Here is a 20,804-nt window from a genome sequence, read left to right on the forward strand (position 1 = left end):
ATGTGCCTGCCATCCCGGTCCACACACGCCAGGCCTTGGCATGGCCACTAGCCAGGCTGTGCCAGGACCATCCTTCACACACGCAGAGCAGGCGCCCGGGAAGGGAAGGGGTGGGCAGAGGACTGGATGGACATTATTCTTATTTTCTGCAGGTCATTAAACTTGAAGGAAACAAAACCCAACACAGGCCAGTGCCCTTCCTGTTTTGTTTCATATCTGTATTGTGACTTGTCACTCCAGTCAGGTGGTATGGTGACCAGGGACACCTTCACACTTAGGGGTGATGGAGAGGTTCTCAAGTTTAAGATTTTCCGTGTGGTGAGCTGAAACCAGAGTCATACTGGATGCAAAATGCCTTAAAACGCTCGTGAAACCAGCAACATGTCAGTGGAAGCCCTATCATCGCTCTGTTGATATGTCTCCAGGAGCTCCCTGACATGGGTTTATCCACACCATTCACACAGCCCACGCCATCCACACACGGATACTTTCCATGCAGGAATACTTTCTTAGGTGCTTCCTTGCTGATAGGATTTCTTCCTCTCCCCCATCAATCGACAGTACTTAGGATTTTGTTAGGAATAAAGAACTGCTAAAGAATAAACGAAACGGGACCAAGGGATTGAGCAAAAAACCCAATTTCTGTTTGGTCCTATAATTGTAACTAAGCACAAGTTATCCTGCCAATTAACCTGGACCCACAAACGAGCTGCACTGGAAGCCCACGTGAGGTTCTCACTTTGCCCCCTAAAGGCTCAGCTTGCTCAGTCATGCCGCCAAGAGGGTGGGGTGAACCTCCCTGGGAGAAGCATCCACGACACTCCGCTAGACACTCCCTGCACCTCTTCTGGTGAGTCACAGCCACGTCCCAAAGGCGGGCGGGCTTGTGCAGAGGAGGGGCATCCAGTGGACAAAGAGCACTTGATATGGTGAGAATGGCCATCCAAGGAGAGCACTGCCGACAAGACGGAGGAAAAGGGTAAATCAGCCTGGACAGCCTGGCCCAGAGCAACAGTTCAGGCACTCAGCATGGCAAGGATTCACAAGTAAGGAATCACCTCACACAACAGCTCCCAAGTGGACCTGCTTCATCAAGGTGCAGGTAAACATCACGATGAGTTATGACCCTGACGGAACCCCAAGCAGCCCCAGCGCAGCGAGTGGAGACCAAACACAGCCCCAGAGAGGCGGATGCCAAGAGCTTGCTGCATCCAAGAGCTGCATAGGTTGACCAGAAATCTCCAGAAAATGATGATAAAATAGGTGAAAAATAATGAGACATTGTCCTCAGGAATGTTCTCTGAATACAGAAACCTCAGCAGCCTGGAAGACTCTACTGAACACAGATGTGCTACATTTCTCTCTAGCCTTGTAACTGCAAAATCACATCTGCTTCTTGAATTTTTTTCTTCTTACAGACTGTAAGCACAGTTGGGGAAAAAAATCTAAAAATTAAAAGAACAGAATAGCATTTTAAATGGAAAAATCTCTCAAGTAAGCTACAGAAATTAAGAACTTGTATCTACTCAGAAATAGATCTCACGGTTCTAGTGGCTGGGTATCTTAAGGAGCTGCACATCTGGACTTCTACTAGCGCCATATAACTAAAGCTTGGAGTTGGTTCTGGCATAAAAAATAAACATAATTCAACCCCACACATTCACTCTAACCTTGGCCAGGCTACGAGGGGAGCAAGCCACGTGGCACCTCCAACTGAAAACGATGATGTGTGTGCATCTCAACTGAACTATACTTTTGCTAAGTTGTATTCAGAGAACGATGACTCAGACCCAAATCAATGTACCTTGAAAAGTTATTACAATAAAAACTCGAGGTTTCTAAAATGTCTTCTTCTTACTCTCTTTTTGTCACCACTATCACAAACCCACCCAAATGAAGCTCCATCTGGGGGGAAAAGTGTGGTTCATTCTGGATACTTGTAGCTTGTCCCAATTAATCTGGACAACACGCTTTTCTAAAATGCAAACCCCTCTGGAATGGGAATGATCTCTTTTTAAATTGCACAGCTAGGTGGACTTTGGGTACACAATTTTCCAAAAGTTGTGTGGCAGCATTCACCCGATGGTGGACAGGGCCGGTGTATGAAAGACACTTTCCCCCTTCAGTCTTTATCAGAAATCCAAATGGCTTCAGAAATGCAAAGTAGTATTAACCATTATCCCCACTGCAGCTCGGCGGAAAGTGGTAAAAGAACAGAAGTATTTGTGGGTTGACACCCACAGAGCCGACAGTATGACAGGGACAGATGTGGGGGTGACAGGGGTGTGCCCAGCGAGTGTGACTCCTGAGGGTGAGGCCAGGACTCCAGCCACATCTGTCCATCTGCAGTCTTTCCACCACATCCCCTTCCTTGCCTCCATCCCCATTCAGGATGCTATTAACGATGTTTTTCCTTTTAAGTTAAAACACACAGACTCCCAGTCTTTTAGCATTTCACCAACGGTGTAGTATCACCTGGCACAGGAGATGGGGAGACGGAGAAAAGAGGACCCTGTGAACCAATCTTCACAGGCCAAAGTGTAGACTCACCAGCTGAGAAAGCCACTTAGCCCTGGGGAAGGGGAGGGGTCAACACTGGGTGTTTCCAGGAACACTGGTGGCTGCAAACTCTGAAGTCCTGATTTAGGAAAATTGTGCTTGATGAAAAATACTAAAATCTTATTATATAAGGGTGTTTGCTTCTATATTTCAATCCTCATTAGCCAGTTTAAGTAGTAAGAGTAAAGGTTTCTCCCCAAGAAACAATGGAGCACATTTCATGGTAGAAAGACCACGCCCCTCTCAAATTCTGTTCTCCATTTCCTCTGGACCCTGCTTCCCTGGTTCAGGTGTTTCTGCTATGACTTCCTTTAGTCATTCTGACCTGTATCTCTTACAGGGTGTCTTATTTCCCCCACATTCTATATTAATCCTATTTTTGAAGTTGTCGTATAGTACATTGGTTTGGGGTATGCGGCGCTATGATTTTAGCATGTGTAGGTTTGTGGAACCAGCACCACACTCAGGATAGTGAACATTCCATCACCTTCACAGCCTCTCTCTATAGTCCTGTTCTCTGACCCTGCAGTTCTGTCTCTTCCCGAATGCCACATGAGTAGAACCAGATCTGTGTCACCTTTCACTCCATGAAGGACCTCTGGGACCCCTCGTGGCTGTGGACCCAAGGGCCTCCCTTCCTCCTGGAGGTGGTGCTCCTCTGTACGGACACACCACAGTCTGTTTATCCATTCACCCCCAGGACATTCTGGTTGTTTCTAGGTTTGGATGGTGATGAACAAAGCTACTATAAACATGCTTGTACAGGACTTTGTATGAACCTAAGTCTTCATTCCTCTAGGGTAAACCCCCGGGACTGGGACTGCGGGGACATATGGTAAGGTATGTTTGTTTTTTGTTTTTTTTTTGCGGTACGCGGGCCTCTCACTGTTGTGGCCTCTCCCGTTGCGGAGCACAGGCTCCGGACGCGCAGGCTCAGTGGCCATGGCTCACGGGCCCAGCCGCTCCGCGGCACGTGGGATCTTACAGGACCGGGGCACAAACCCGTGTCCCCTGGATCGGCAGGCGGACTCTCAACCACTGCGCCACCAGGGAAGCCCAGTAAGGTATGTTTCAAGTGACAAGAAGCTACGCACTTCTCCAGAGTGGCTGCACCGCTCTGTCTTTGCACAGCAACGTGTGGGAGTCCTGTCATCCCAGTTCTCACCGCACTCGGTACCGCCAGCCTTTTTTTGTTTCAGTCATTCTAATAGGTGTGCAGTGGTGTCTTGCTGTGGTTTTAATTTACATTTCCCTAACAGTTAATGATTTTGAACATCTTCTCATGTGCTTATTGGCCAACCTTAAATCCTCTTTGGTAAAGTGTCTCTTGTCCATTTTAAAATTTTGTTTTTTTTTGTTTTTTCCTTATTTTTGAGTTTTGAGATATCTTCATATATTCTGGATACAAGTCCTTTGTCAGCTATGTGATTTGCAAATATTTTCCCCAAGTGTGTAGCTTATCTTTTCTCTCTCTTAGCAGTGTCTTACAGAGTAAACAGTTTAAATTTTGATGAAGTCCAATTTGCCAATTATTTTCTTTTGTGGATCAGCTTAGGGTGTCAAGTCGCTGTGCACACTGTAAGTCTGAGAAAGTGACAGGACAGGAGCTGGCTGTCTAGACACCAAAGTCTGGAAAAGGGAGGGTCTGTGTATGGGAAAGACCACAGAGAGATGTCCAGAGACGTGGCCGCCAGGCGGGCCTAACACCGCCAGGTGGGAAATGTCACTGAGGAAGCTGAACCAAACCAAAGCCAGGTTCCTCTTCAGTAATATCAGGGGGTTTAACTAAATAACCTAAAAAAATATATCTTTAAGTTATGTGATTTTTAATAGCTCTTTTTAGTCTGGAGAACTCGGAACATGTGACACTGTTTGTCTGGGCCCACCTGCACCATACGAGCACAGCACAGTCAGGGACGGTCACAACCATGCTGAGTGACCAGGAGGGGACACCACCCAGTATGTGAGACAGGGTCTGGGTTGGGTTCATGCTTCAAGCTGCCCCACCCAGTGGGAGAAGGAGACAACCCAGCCCTGCTCACAAAATATTTACACAGAGCAAGAACCGTCTGAACTGGTCACCAGAAGTCACCTCGCTAGGAAAGAATGTAACTTTATCGAAGTTTTAATGGATATGGTTTATCTGAGAATTACATGTCTACGGAGATCTGTGGTACAGGTAACAGAGGCTCTGTCACTCAGAAATGGAGGGAAGTAAAGACCCACAGACACAGCACCGCAGTGCTGGTGAACGAACTCTGACGGGATGGCTTCCAAACTATGAAATCTCATCAGGGAATCGAACCAAACAGGCCGGATAACCAGGCAGATCTAGCATTTTCTTATTTTCTAACTTCTCTCCGTGTGATGTCTCTCGATGGTTGCCTTGTTTGTCCAGCACTTGTAAATGGTTTTCTTGGTTTCAGCCCATCTTGGAGATGAAGCTGGCCTAGAACAGGGAGGAGCAGCTCCCCTGAGTGGCAGGGCGCTGAGCCTTCTGTCTCTAGAAGAGAGCTGTGCGAGCGTGACCAGGACAAGGCAATCGTGGAGCCCAGTTAAAAAAGCACTCATCGCCTGGTCACCTGGCCCTCTGCTTCCCGACTGCAGTGACCCCTGGTGCACCGGGCTGCCCAGCACAGACAGGATTGGGGACACGAGGCCAGCAACACGTTCTCCCCACCACCTGACACCAGATTGCACCAGCACTCCGATTTGGAGAAAATCAGCAGCTGCACATGCCCAGAGCAGCACAGTTTCGAAAAGGAGCAAGTGTCACCGGTGTGCCTTACACTACATACAGGGGTTGGGTTGGGGCACACGGAGAGCCAGACCTGCGCCCTCCCTGACCCTTGCGAATGTGACACACTGAAGTCTACGGTCCCTGCTCTGACCGAGCTAGCACAGCCAGCTCCCCGAACACAGCTCCGCTGCTGGTTCCAATCCCGACCTCAAGTTCCTGCTGCTTCCCACCCAGCCTGCAGTGCCAATCTATCAGCGCATCCTCCGGCCCTGCCTCAGCCAGCACTGCCTTTCCAGCAATGGCTTCGAAGTCTCCTCAACTGTGGGTCAGTGGTAACCAAGACCCAGATGTGGGCTGGTCAATGGTAACCAAGAATCAGCTGTGGGCCAGGCAGTGGTTTAAATCAAGAATCAGCTGTGGGCCAGGCAGTGGTTTAAACCAAGAATCAGCTGTGGGCTGGGTAGTAGAAACCAAGACCCACTCTGAGCAGAGGGGACCACCAGGTCTTCCCATTTGTCCTGCTGGCACTGATCAATGTTACACTAATTCTTTCTTGTCACAATATCCCATTTTGCTTGTGGACAAAAGCATTTTGAAGCAAACAGATGCAGTGACCAGTCACATGATTTCCTTAAACATTTATCCAAAATTTAATGGAAGAAATTATACTCGACGAACCGTTTGCAGGTATCCTAATTATATTTCGTTGATTCTTTCTTTTAAATTTATTTGTACCTATGTTTTACATGTCTATATTCTTATAAAAAAAATTAAACAAGATGGAAAAAAATCAGTCCCTAACACTGCTCCTCCCTGCTTCTTGCTCCAAATTCCACTTTCCTACCCAGAGTGAAGTGTAACTATTTCATTTCATGCCTTGTTGATATGTACACACACACACACACACACACACAGTTATGCACGGTTTCAAACATGTGCTCAGCAGCCCACCATGGGTGTCGGTCTTTAACAACATGTCCGACAGGCCACTCCCCGGTGGTGCACAGGCCATTCCCTATCAGTTCAAGGGTAGCCACCACATTTTCTGTATTTGCCTGTGAGAATGCACATGATTGAGTCCACTGTGCCCTTACAGTGGGTGTTCAGGCATAATATTTTTGTGTATTTCCCCTGACACACAGGCAAGTTGTTTTCCAGGAGAGAAAGCTAGAAGATTTGCTTTTCCTACCTAATGTAATTAAAATCAGGCTTTAACTGTTTTAGCACAAGATTTTGTATATCAAGACTTTGGAAACAATTTGCATGTTAATTCTAGAAGAAATGGGGTTCGGAGCAGAAGCGTTAGGAACTACCTAGGTGAATCAGGATGAATGAAATGAACACGCAAACAAATAAACAAAAAATGCAGGTCAAGTTTAGAGCTGTGAAATGGTGTACTGACCCGAAGAGGCTCACGACAAGAGCAGACAAGCCAGCCCTGTGACCTGGGAGGACAAGGAGAGGCCGAGCAACCGCAGCACATCCTGAAGGACCCCTCCTGCAGGGACCACTGCATCTGCCCTGAGATCGAATGTAAAATTGGGGGTGGGGGGATGGAAGGTTGCAGAACGTGAAAGGGAACATTGAAGAACATCGGGAAGATGCTAAGCTGTGATCTGACGTTTGCAGCTGGGGAGCAGAGTGATGATCTCTATGTGCAGAGTGATGGATCTGTATGGCAGTGACCTGTATGTGAAGTGATTGGTCTGCATGTGTAACGATATGTTTTTACTTTGGCTCAGTGTTGGAAGTATTTTTAAATGTTCAAAAGGATTCAGCTTTTATTCTTTTCATTTTAATATGGCCCCAAATTTAGCTGTGTTCTATGTGACAATCACAAACATGGCCTTAATCAGAGAACAAAAGAACACACCCACATGAAAGGGAAACAACCTGTGCCGACAGGAAGTACTTCTGAGAACCAAGAGTGAAAAAAGGAGACTCCCCTCACACCAGAAGCCACAATAGTTTAAAAATCTGACTTACTTTTCTATCAAATCCAGTGTGACTCCAGGCACCAGACTAACGCATTTCTGCATGCAAAACCTGCAGAGAAAGAAAAGAAAGTGAATCACAGCAAAGGGATATTTAACAAGAGAGTGCAACAGTCCCACAGAAAAAGCAAAGAGAGGAAGGTGAGGGTGGGGATTGCCATGGTGAAAAAGTAAACCCTGTTTTTCTTAATTCTGTCAGCTTTTAGGTTTATGAAGAAAATCTCCCTGCAGCCTCTCAAAGGGGCAGGAACACTGAGCTGCAACCGTAGGTCTTCAGTGGAAGAAGAGAAACAAGTCTGTGGGATGGCAGGGCAGAGCCCCCACTGTGGCAGGGGCTGGGGGCACGTGTGCACAAGATTCCACAGGACAGGAAGGTTCCACCCAGATGATGAACAGGCTCCACTTTTCTATTTTTCCTTCTTAAGCAAGTAAGCTGGGGAGAGTGATGAAAGAATCAGCGAACCACCCCCAGGCTCACAAAAGAAATTCGTGAGAAAAGACAAAGAAAAGTGAATTCAATTATATCATTTTAATTATCATAAAATCATAGGAGTCAGAGCTGCGAGACTTAACCTTCACTGCAGAGCCATCCTGGAGGGCTAGGGTGGGACTGTCCAGGCTTCACCTAATTTGTGTGCACCAACAGGAGGTCTCAGACCATCTCTTTCTTGCTGTCAGGGCTATCGCCATGCAGCAGGACAGAATCAATGGTCGCATGGAGTGAAGAGGCAACTTAGTATCAGTCGCAGGAGAAATGTAAAACATTTAATTCATCGGCTTTAAAAATTAAGAACAAATAATGCCCTCCATAAAAACAGCATCAGGCACACAGCAAATACACCCACAAAATGTATTTTAGTATCAATAGTGGATGTGAGAAGTGGAGGAAGGTCGGAGAAGACCAGTAGGCTCAAAGGAGGGGATGAGTACAAGGAATAGGCCACATTCAGGACACGTGGAGTGAGACGTGTACGGTGGGTGGGTGGAGGTGGGGGAGAAGGACAAGGAGACAGACAGAGACCCAGAGGCTGGAAGATGACAGACAAGGCCGTGAAGACGGCGTCTGGTGGGCCACTGGCTCCCAACACGCAGCCCTCCAGCGGGGGGGAGGGTGGGGGGAGGGGAAGAGGGGACTCTGTGCACCCAGCCCCGCCAGGCTCAAGGCCTCGGGGAGCAACGCCTCGCTCAGCCAGCAGAGGAAGTTATCTTCCTGGCTGTGGCTGCGCCGGCTGGTGCTCTCTATTCACGGAGCAGAAGAAACATAAATGAGGGCTGTGTTTGCCCAACACAGACAGAGCCCCTCTCCCACCAGCACAAACGGCTGGGCTGACCAGCTGCTCCGCCGGGCCAATCAGTCCCTCCAGACAAATCCTCTGTTTACTCCGCTGGCGGAGAACTCAGCCCGTCCGCTCCCGCGCATCACCGCAACCGCCGAACCAGCCCACATGCAGCTCTGACAGCGGCTCCATGTGAATCAGGATCTCTCCGGGGATAGAAATGGTCTACAGGAAACGCATTTTCCAGTCCAATTCTGAGGCCTATGTAAACAGGGCTGCTCTGTCATCTTTCTCTCTGTAAGGCACTTACTGATTGGACCTCTGCCTTCCCATAATGACAGTCTGTGCCAGACTAATCCTTTTGTCAATAACAACAATAAGCTCTGGACAAAATATAAACAACCACCACTTGAAAGCACCAAAGAGCAAACAAATACAGGCAGAAAGGGAAGCCATGACCCTTAAAAGAAGAATAACAAGGTCTGCCTTAACCAGCTTTTCCCAGGCGTGCTCCCCAATTCACACAGAGCCGGGGACACTGCTCAACGGAAAGGAGATCAGAACCCCAGGCTGCCAGGAGCTTCAGGGGAAGTCGTAGGAAGGAGGAGTCAAACTCTGCGAGCAAGCTCTCCTAGGATCCTGGGCTGAGCCCGGCACTACACAGGCGTGGGCCCAGACCCCGAGGAGCCCCGGGGACACCAGAGCTGAAGTGCTGAACACACTGGGCAGAGGTTTCCACACTTGCTCACTAGCAGATATGCATGCAGATGGGGACAGCCAGTGCCACGTTAGGGGGCTATCAACACCTGGGGCTTTCCACTGACACCCTATGGGGTGGTGCCTCAGTTACAACCACGGTCCAGGATTCAGAGCCTCACCCCAGAACTATGAGCAAAATCAAAGGAGACCAGTCCTACAGCTAAGAGACCTCAATCAATTAAACCATCTACAAGAACAGAGCTAAAAACTCCTCAGAGGAAGACAACAGAATCAGTGTCTCATCCACAATGGAGAGTATTCTACCTAAAATCAAGAGAAAAATTGTTAATAAAACCAGATTCATTGCTGACCACATTCTGGAATCAGACTTTAAAATTATAAAAATAATTATTAACTGGGAAATAAGTATTATGATAAATCTGCTGAAAATATAAAGTTCCATTAAGTAGGAAATTAAAGATAGGGCCACGATGCAACTTTAAAATATTTATGATATGGTTATATGCATTAAGAGCATCATGGATAAACCAGTGACTGACAATCCACAAATTGTACATCAGCCAATATTTATTCTTTCTCACCAGGCAAAATCAGAGGCAATAAAAATGGCTTGACAATTCCACAAAATTGGATATTAGTAATTATGACAATAAACACAAGAGCTGGCAGTCGGTTAGTGCTTACTCTTGGCGCTAAAGCGCTCATCAACAGGCTCTGGCCACTTCTGAATCCTCTTTGTCTGACTTGCCCTTTCCGAACTTCGAGTGAACAGTTACACAGCACCTGACCACTGCTTACTGCCTGCCTGCTGACCCTCCAGGCCAGGGTTTCTCAGCTGTGCACTAAGGACTCTTAGGGCCAGATCATTCTTTGCTGTAAGGGCAGCATCCTAGCCTCGACCCACAGGATGCCAGCAGCACTACATCCCAGTTGTGACAACCAAACATGTCTCCTGACACTGCCTAATGTCCCTGGGGGGCAGAGTCACCCCCTTGAGGCCACAGCCCCAGGCCAGGCCCCAGTCTCTCTCACATTTTCCAGAACAGTCTCTGCTTCCACTCTTGCCTGTGCTCCTTATTCCTCTCCCAGGAATTCTCTACCCAGCAGGCAAAGCAAGCCTTTTAAGAGGAAATGCTGTGATAAGTCATTTCATCTTGATCCTCCAGAGGCTTCCTGCCATGAAGGATAAAAGGCAGGGTGCTTGCCTAGCCTCCCAAGGCTCTGCCCTGGGCTTCCAGTCACTGCTCTGACTTCACTTCCTCACTCTCACTCTGCTTACCCAGCTCCATTCACCCTGACACACTTCCTGCTCCTTCAACATGCCAGGTACAGCCCCACCGCAGGGCCTTTGCACTTGCTGTGCCCTCAGCCTGCAACACTCTTGCCCCAGATAACTGGAAGGTTTACTCCTTTGGTTTATTTGGGCTTCTTCTACCTTCCCTGACCAGCCTAAGGAAAATAGCACCTTCATTCTCTACCTGCATACCTGCTTTTTAAAAATAGCATTTCTTGCTACCTTATTATATATTTGTTATTGCTTGTCTTTATCATAGAAGATAAGCTCAATGAGTACAAGGACTTCTCTTATTTTCTTCATCAGTGTGCCCCCAGTACTTAGAAGGGTGCCTTAATATATAGTTTTGATAATCCATAAATGTGTCAACAAGTGAATATGGTATAAGATTAATTTCTAATATTTCACATATATCTTTTTTTCCTGTTGCTCTTGAAAGTGAGTGGCTTCAAGATTTTTATGCAGAAAAAATTAATTAATGTAAAAAAACCTCAATTGTGTAACCTTGTACACTATCATATAACTGTTGGATGCTATTGCTTCTGAGAATTCTAAAAAATATTAATTTTTTTCTAATTGAAAACCCCCCACATATTTACCATAAAAAATTAAAAGTACAGAAAATTACAAGTAAAAATTACCCCCAAACCTAAGATAACCATTAACATTTTCACATTTACCTCTTAGAGAAAATTGAATCATGCTGATTTATTTTGTTCTAGGAGAAAAGGAAATCACAGTCACTGGAACATCCCAAACGATACAGATGTGTGTAATGGAAAAGTAGAGTCTGTCCTGCCGCCCCATTCCACTGCTGACTGCTCCTCTGCATCCAGACTGTGCCCAGCACACGTGCACAACCAATATCTACCCTTGGGTTTTGTTCATTTTTTTTCTTACCATAAGAGAATTTGCCATACACACCACATCTGTGTTGTTGTTTTTTTTTAAACATTTGTTTTCCAGCATTTTCCAACATTCAACAAAGTTGAAAGAATTTTAGAGTACGTTCCTGCATCCCATCACCTAGGTTCCACCATCAGCATTTGATTGCATTTGCTTTATCACATCTCTGCCTCTCCATTAATCCATCTCATTTTTGGTGTGACAGAGGATATGGTACACTTGCCTGTAAATTCTTCAGCACACATACTGAGATCTCAGTATCTGTTTACTGTTTTTGTCTTTTGATGTAAGATTACATACAATGAAGTACACACATCTTAATTGTTCGTTCACCAGGTTCTGACAAATGCACATGCCCGTGTACCCAAGCTCCTACAGGGACCACTACCAACATCCCAGGGAGTTTTCTCTCGCCCTTTCTCAGCCAATTCCTACTTCCTCCCATTGCCCGCAGAGGCAAACACTGCTCTGATTTTTCTACTGATTTTTATTCCTCTGTTCTAGAGTTTCACATACATGGACTCATCAAGTATGTACTTTTGTATAAGGCCTCTTCCAGTCAGCATAATGTTTTGGATGTTTATCCATGTTTTTGTTTGTATCATGAATTTATTGTTTTGTTGCTGACTGGTATTCCATTATATGAAAAGACTGTAGTTTATACATGCTGTTCTGTAACTTGCCCTTGTGTATCATGGACAATATAAACGCTGATGCATAGAACATTACCTTTCTCATGAACATAAGTGCTGTCCTCGGGATGCATTCGTAGCAATGGAACTGCCTGACAAATGGGTACACATATTGAATGACCAGTCATCTGATGGCTCTCCAGAGGGAAGTGCCATTTACTGTCTCATCAAGGCTGAATATACCCACTTTTTAACTTCTGGAAAATACTGGGTTTATCAACATAAAAGAAAAACAAACCCTCTGTTCTACTGATAGGTGAGAAATGACACATCATTGGAATTTCTTTGATTATTATTGAGGTTAAATGTCAGCTAATAATTTTTCCAGTTCTTTATATTTTTCTTTTGCTTGTTTCCTGTTTATGCCCTTCTTGTCTTATTGAGTTTAAAAGTGCTTTATACATTAATGGAACCAACGGTGGCTTTGTTATATATTACACAATTTTTCTCAATTTACAATTTTAAGTTTTGTTTTCTTTGCCATATAAAACTTAAAATTGGTGTTTAATAAAATCTATCACTTCCTTTATAGCTCTTTAATTCTCCTGACAATTTTTCCAGTACTTTTGTGAGTTTTCTTTTTTACATTTAAATCCTCGGTATATTTGGAGTTTATTTTTTCAGGTAAGAGGTAAGGATTAAAAAAAATTCAAATGGTTAGCCATGTGCCTCATATAGTATTGATTAATTCATTCTTTTTCCAAATGATAAATTCTTATACAGTAGATTCTGTTTCTGGAACGCTCTACTCTGTTCCATGGCCTCAAATGTCTGCTCTTACTCCACCTGAACCTTCAAAATGCATTTTAATAACAAGTAGGACAAATTTCCTTTCACACATTTTTTCAAAAAATTCTCATGGGTCTTCTCAAACATTTATCCTTCTACTTGACCTTTAAAATTACTTTATCAGGGCTTCCCTGGTGGTGCAGTGGTTCAGAGTCCGCCTGCCGATGCAGGGGACGCGGGTTCATGCCCCGGTCCGGGAGGATCCCATGTGCTGCGGAGTGGCTGGGCCCGTGAGCTGTGGCCGCTGAGCCTGCGTGTCCGGAGCCTGTGCTCCACAGCGGGAGAGGCCACAACAGTGAGAGGCCCGCATACCGCAAGGAAAAAGGAAAAAAAAAATTACTTTATCAATATGTGTCAAATTTATGGTTTAAGGAGAATTTATATCCTTAATCTTCTGGCTCTCACCATGTAATAATAATGTGGTCAATCCCTCCATTTATTCAAATATCCTTTCGTATCAATCAGTAAAGTTTTATGGAATTTTCTATACATACGTCCAATACACTCTTAGCTTGTTTATGTTTGTTTGTTTTTTTTTTTGGCTGTGTTGGGTCTTTGTTGCTGCACGCGGGCTTTTTTCTGGTTGCGGCGAATGGGGGCTACTCTTCGTTGTGGTGCTTGGGCTTCTCATTGTGGTGGCTTTTCTCGTTGTGGAGCACGGGCTCTAGGTGCGCGGGCTTCCACAGTTGTGGCACACGGGCTCAGCAGTTGTGGCTCGCGGGCTCTAGAGCGCAGGCTCAGTAGTTGTGGCGCATGGGCTTCGTTGCTCTGCGGCATGTGGGATCTTCCCAGATTAGGGCTCGAACCCATGTCTCCTACATTGGCAGGCAGATTCTTAACCACTGTGCCACCAGGGAAGCCCCTTGTTTGTGTTTTGTCATTGTTACTGCTGCTACTGTGAATCAGATTTACTCTCCTTCCCAACATTTCCTTACTGGCTATTTTTAATATATAAAAAGGGTAACAATTTAAAGGAAATTATTGTGAAGTATACCATATATGAAGAGTATATAAGATACAGATGTGAGTTTAAGGAACAATAAAGTAAATATAAGCACCACACAGATTAAGAAATAGCACATCACAAAATCTAAAAGGCCCCATGTGTCCCCGCCATGGTGTCTGCTCCCGCCCCCTCCCCAGAGGTAGCCTGTACTTTTATGGTATTGATTTGTAGTCACTTAGCATTAGTGCATGACGATAGCTGCTAGTTTAGGTTTCTCTTATGTAAAGGAAGTATTCTTCTATTTTTATTATAAGTTTTTATTAAAATTCATTTAAAATTTTATCAAATAACTATTCTTCTCTCACTTATTAAGATGATGCCTTATATTGATAGGCAGCCTAACAGAAAGTCATCAAAACAGTCCTGGAATGAATCTCACTTGGCCAAAGTTTATTCTTCTCTTACTATATGGCAGGATTCTAAGTGCTAATATTTCATTTTGAACTCATCTGCAGTGTGTGTCTGTGTATGCATGTGTGTGCCTCTGTGTGTTTGTGTGTGTCTGTGTGTATACACACTGCATTTGTCAGACTTGGTACCTCAATCATGGTAACTTTATGAAGAGAATGAGAAAGCTTATATCAATACTTGTTGAAATATGGCCTATGCTTACATACTATTTTATTACCATTTGTTTTATTCCATATTTCAAGGATAATAATCTATATGTTGAATCTTCATTGTTTTATTTTTCTTGTTTCTCATTAGTTTTTACTGCTGTTTCCTGTACTCCTGACCAATTTTAAGGTCACAAACTTCAGAATTAAATTTGATTTCTTAAACTTTCTCTTTGCTAGTTCTCTTTTCATCTTGATATACTGTTTTGTCAATCTCAGTATTTATTCATTTTTTTTCAGAGACCATTTTTCTGTAATTTCATTGAGGATACAAAGCATATGCTGCCTCCTTTCTGGAGCCCCTTGTAACCACACCTGAGTTTATGCTGATGAGGTGACTCAGGGTGGGGGCTGGTCACCAGAAAGACCGACACTGGCTAACAGCAGGGAACTTTCAGCCCCATGCTGACCTCCAGCCTCTGACCTCAGGAGGGAAGGAGGCTGGAGACTGAGCTCTAAAAAGAATCTTGAACAAAGAGATTCGGAGAGTTCCCGAATTGAGCTCCAGGTTGGTACTTTGTGGAGGGGTTGTGCCCTCCACTCTCTCCCACATGCAGGTGACCCTCCCCTCCAGTGAGAAAGAGGGGCTTCCCCAGCAGTCTTGCTCTCAGCACTCCCTGTGCAGGTCTAGCCTGCACCTGGGTCAGAGCTGAGAGACACAGGGCAGGAAAAGACACGCAGAACTGATCCCCATTATGAGTGTTATTCACGGTCTGATTTCAGTCCCCAAGGTGCCGCTCACTTTCTGGAGTCCTCGGGTAGCTGCGTTCTGAGCAGAGGCTGTACTGAGTGTGGCCAAGTCCTTCTTATGGGCCGACACTGAGGTCTCCATGGATGGAGATGCCGCGGAAGCTTCACAGATCAGACTATTTTAACCAAGTCCTTCTGAACATGAAGCACATTGCCAGAGATGTCAGGCTTTTAAAGGAATTTTGGGAAACAGCTCAAAGTGGCAATACACTATTAAAATAAGACAAGCAAATTCCGTGACATTTCATTTAATGTAGCAGGTTAAAAACAAACAAAAGAGGGGTTTCCCTGGTGGCGCAGTGGTTGAGAGTCCGCCTGCCGATGCGGGGGACACGGGTTCGTGCCCCGGTCCGGGAAGATCCCACATGCTGCTGAGCGGCTAGGCCCGTGAGCCATGGCCGCTGAGCCTGCGTGTCTGGAGCCTGTGCTCCGCAACGGGAGAGGCCACAGCAGGGAGAGGCCCGCGTACCTCAAAAAACAAAAAAAAAACCAAAGAAACAAACAAAAAACCCCACATGAAACAGTGTGCCAATCATCTGGTATTTGTAACTAAATTAAGAAGTATGCCATGTATATTATTAGGGGAAAAAAAAGTAGAAAAAGAGACTTTTGTAATTTACAATCTTTAAATAGCTACCACTTTCAAACGTACAGAATGGCTCACTCTCCTCAGGAGCTTCTAGACCAGTAACCAGGACAAGACACAAATGAGGTTCAGGGGCCAGCTGTCTCAGCTGACCTCGTTCCTTCAGAGGCAAGCAGCTGAATGATGGTCGGAATGAGTCTGTCTTGTTCCCAGGGCCAGAGCCTGGAAGACATCCCAGGGGTCCCTTAAGTACCTGCCCAGTGAAAGCAGAAAGAACTTTCAAGGGAACCGTGCTAACTCTGCAAGGGTGCTGTCATTTTGGTTCAGAAGAGGTTAAAAGGTCAAAACAATTGTCATAAGGAAAATGTCTTTTAGAAAATGCATATTTAAGTATTGGAGGGTAAATATCATAATTTCTGTAATTTACTAAAAATAGCCATAAGAAGAAAATGATAGAGCAAGTAACAAATGTAAGATTTGGGTTATGAGTACAAGGGGGTTTGTTTTATTATTCTCTTGACTGTTTTGTTAGAATGGCTGAAAACTGTCCTGCAATGAAAAGTAAACAGAGAGAAAGAGAAAGAGAGGTCAAAGCAGATGTTCCTACGTTGATGAGTCAACGTCAGGAAAACACTCCAGGAAAAGATCTAATTTCTCAAAACTTGAGCAGTTTGTTTCTGTTTTTGAAGAATGTCAAGATGTAAAGAGGGGCTTCCCAGCCCCTCCCAGCCCAGCTCATCTCCGTGGTCATTAAGAGTCGGTCCTGACAGCAAAGCCCCTGCACTTATCTGCAAAAGCAGAAAACCAACACTCTCTCCTAAAAGTGCAGCTCTCTTCCACAGAAGTGACACTCACGACCCCCAACCACAGGAGAGACGCAGAACACACAACAAGCTTCCATGGAGTTCTTCCAAACTTTCTGGACCCTGTTTCCATGGAATTCACCTGATAAAGAAGTTAGAATCCAGCTTGTCCAGGACAGCCTCACATGCTCCAGCCTCCTCAGTCTGATTCAAATCTTAAGGTGTAATTTTACCTGATAAACTGAAAACAAGGACTGTGTTTACGCTGCCTACTGACAAAGCTGAGGAGTGAACACATACAAACCGCCTGGAGAGAGCCGGCAGTCAGGAAGGGGCGGCCACAGAAAACAAGAATTTCACACGGGACACACAGAACCCCAATCCTCTCACCCAAGGAACCCCCCTGTGAGCCCTGCTGCACAGTTCTGATTCAGTAGGCGTCTTCATGTGCTGGCAGTGCTGAGGAATGGTTGAGAGGTGGTGGCGGAGGCTGCTGTCCCCTGGGAACCGAGGTTTTCTAGTATAACGGGAAAACAGGGCCAAATGGCTGAAGGGAGTGTTTCCCAGTAAACACACCTGTTTACTCTCACACACAGCAGCTGGGCCCTCATCTGTCCTTGTCTAGGATATAGGATGGCCTCGTGGCAGACCCAGAAAGTTAAATTTATGTAAAAATTAAGTGATTCTGGGCTTCCCTGGTGGCGCAGTGGTTGAGAGTCTGCCTGCCGATGCAGGGGACATGGGTTCGTGCCCCGGTCCAGGAAGATCCCACATGCCGCAGAGTGGCTGGGCCCGTGAGCCATGGCCGCTGAGCCTGTGCGTCCGGAGCCTGTGCTCCGCAATGGGAGAGGCCACAACAGTGAGAGGCCCGCGTACCACAAAAAAAAAAAAAAAAAAAAAAAAAATTAAGTGATTCTTTTAAACTAAAGAGCCAAACACCACTTAAATTACAATCTTCCACCGTATTTATTCTTATTATATTTTTCTTGCTGCCTGATGTGCCCTTTCTGTATTAAGAAGCTATGTCCTTGACCCCCAATCTTTCCTCTACATCCAAAAGTTCGCTCTGGGGGTCAATTCATGCCTGTGTGCACAAGGATGGAGGAAATACAGGCGAACCGAGGCCACCCCTGCCCCAGTGAATGAGGAGGGCAGGCGCTGCAGCACCAAATTCCATACCACTTAACCATTCAAGTGACAACTTCAAAAGAGCTGACCCTATTTAAAAACATAAGCCCATGATACGCTGAGAGCAGCAGTGCTCGTGAGCTACACAGTGACCTGCGTGGATCATTTTAGAATCAGTCAGTCCCTATTACAGGGGACTGAAGCTGATGTCACTGCAGAACTCTGAAGTCCCGGCACGTCTGGTGGCCCCAAGCCAAGCCCTGATTCTTCTCCAGATACAAGTGAGAGAAGACAATCAGCTGGAAGGAATTTGAAGCAGGATGGGAGACCAAGATGAGCTGTGCAGTGTCACGCTCCTTCCGTGATCAAAAGATACAAACAAACCCCTCCAGCGAGTTACAGACACTTTACTGGAATAACGCAGACGTTCATTTCTCTTCTTTCCTATGTATCCAGTAGACTTCTCCCTGCAAGGAGACTCCTGAGAGCCGGAGGCTGGCTTAGAAATTCAGTCAGCAGTGAATTCAGTGTTGTGCATGCCTGGTCAGTTCAGATTCTGTCACCAGGCTCCCATCGCGCGTGAGGCCGCACTCCAACCCCGGAGAGAACAGGCGCTTCTCAGCTGCAGCTCACCTCCCGCCTGACAATAGCACGGCAAAACCCATGCTTAAAAACAGCCACAAGGGGTTTCCCTGGTGGCACAGTGGTTGAGAGTCTGCCTGCCGATGCAGGGGACACGGGTTCGTGCCCCGGTCCGGGAAGATCCCACGTGCCACAGAGCGGCTAGGCCTGTGAGCCATGGCCGCTGAGCCTGCTCGTCCGGAGCCTGTGCTCTGCGACGGGAGGGGCCACAACAGTGAGAGGCCCGTGCACAGCAAAACAAACAAACAAACAAACAAAACAGCCACAAGGAGTCTCTGTAATAAGCCCCAGGTGTTTTAAACGTGGGAAGTTCTTCCTGTTAAAAAAATTCGCATTCTCTGACTCAGTTTCCAGGTTGAACTCCTAAATGACTCCTGGGAAGAACACGACATGGAAAAGAGGCAACAGGTTTGGTGTTTTAGGGCAGAAGCCGTGAGCCGAACCATGACTCCTCCACCTGCTGGTCCACCCAGCAGCATCTCCAGGGATTCCAGGAAGATTAAGATAGGGACAATGTCATTTATGAAGTACCTCTGTGTCCAGACAGTTTCTTCATTTGCTAATATTATTCCTACTTCAGGGGAGAGAGCTGAGGTTCAGAAGGTTCTGAAACTACCCAGCCAGTTACGTGGCCAAGTGTGAGAGCGCACCTCTGCAGCCATGTGCCACAACATTCCCACGGGGGCTAAGGCCATCGGACCCAAACTCAAAAATGATGTACCACTGTGCTCCTCTAGACAATTCAATGCATCGTCTCAAACGCAAGCAGTGAAAGCAGGAAGAAAAGAGGGAACAAGTAGTAAGATGAAAGCCTATAAAGAGAGACTCCCCCAGCTGTGCGGGGGAGGCCACAGGTGGAGTGGGAGCCAGCAGGTAGGGTGAGTGGTCCAGCCATTGGCTCAGGAGAGAACTGACGGAAGTGCCTGCACATCCCTGTCTAACAGGTAAAATAGAGGCAACAGAGAAGTAGCTTAAACATCAAACAAATGAGAAGTGTGCACATCTCAGGTCCAGTTTTGGTCCAACCTGTGCTCATTAACAAAGGCCAACAGCCTTGCAGGAATACTATAGCCAAGTCTCTCCTTCCTGCCTGGACCATGGCTGGCATGCCAGCCGCCCAAGTCTAGTCTCGGGCTTCAGTCTATGCAGTTGTCTTCCTCAGAATTTAAATCTCCCTGCTTTTTAGGTCTCATATTTGAGGTTGGACTGACTTTGTACCCCCCATCCCCATCCTCTCCTGTCCCTTCTAACACCTAAGCTCTCCCTACATGCTTTTCTGCACTCATGTCTCCACTTATACTCAAGGAAAAGAAAACACCCAAATACGTTTCTGAACATTAATAGCACCGACATGATTTTAATTCTTGTAAGACATTTGTCAATTAAGTACCCCGATAAGTACCAGATATTCCAGCTGCTTTATGAACCATGAGTCTGTGCCCATTAACTTAGAGGCAGGTGGACATGATGATAACATTGCTGGTCTGAGGACTGTGCGGGGAACAAGCAGAGGCACCAGGCCAAAGCAAGTTTCCTCTGCAGACCAGAGCCTGGCAACACCAGGTCAGGTGCAGGGAAGGAAGCCCAGACATTCTATTGGCTTCTCCATACTCTCACGGTATTGAATCCACCAGAAAAACAGTTCCCAGGGGGCGGGGGTGAGGAGGAGCTCTGCTGAGAAACCGAGCCAATTCCTGGTATTCTGGCAGCAAATGAGTGAATTCAGGTTGATCTTCCAATTATCTTTTAAATGTAAATTGTGTTCTCCTTACAATGTCTGATACACAATCTGTCCTTGGACTCCCAAGCCAGGCAGGAAGCTTGGAAATCACACCACGAGGGTGTTCACTGAGTCGTGCTCGCTGACTTTACCTACTTGTACTCCTGGGCTCTGGTTTAGGTGTCACGTCAGTGACCCTGGGACTGTACCCTCCATTGAGATTCTTCCAAACCTGCCCTCATGGCTTCAAGAAGCAGATGAACCCCTCTGCTAGGAAGGGGGCAGCCTCAGCCCGACTCAATTGCTTCCTCTCTAAAAGATACCTACCTTCCAGTCTACAAATGTTTGCCTATTAAAAACAAGAACACTAAAAAAAGCAACTAACTTAAAGCCAACAACCTCTTTCCTTAAGTCTTCCATTTTCCCCTCAAAAGAGCAACTGGTCCTCTGCCCCTTTACCACTCACTTCCTTAATATAGTTTATGCCTGTGTTGCCTCCCCTTTCTCAGGGTAGCCCCGTGCCTTCTGGCTGCCACTTCAGTGGCTCTAGAACTGCCCGAGGTGACTGAGGACTTCCTAAC

At 46.1% G+C, this 20,804-nt stretch overlaps 1 protein-coding gene across 2 annotated transcripts in view; it reads right to left on the reverse strand.

The window, feature by feature from the left end:
- The window catches only part of RPTOR (regulatory associated protein of MTOR complex 1), a 339,786-nt gene that overhangs the window by 113,929 nt on the left and 205,053 nt on the right, over window positions 1-20,804 (reverse strand). For both annotated transcript variants that reach the window (XM_082603639.1, XM_082603638.1), the window contains exon 7: window positions 7,286-7,345. In XM_082603639.1, the coding sequence (XP_082459765.1) occupies window positions 7,286-7,345 (60 nt within the window). The remainder of the gene's footprint in view (window positions 1-7,285; window positions 7,346-20,804) is intronic.

This window comes from Mesoplodon mirus (assembly GCF_964341445.2).
Source record: "Mesoplodon mirus genome assembly, chromosome: 18".
Classification (NCBI taxonomy): domain Eukaryota; kingdom Metazoa; phylum Chordata; class Mammalia; order Artiodactyla; family Ziphiidae; genus Mesoplodon; species Mesoplodon mirus.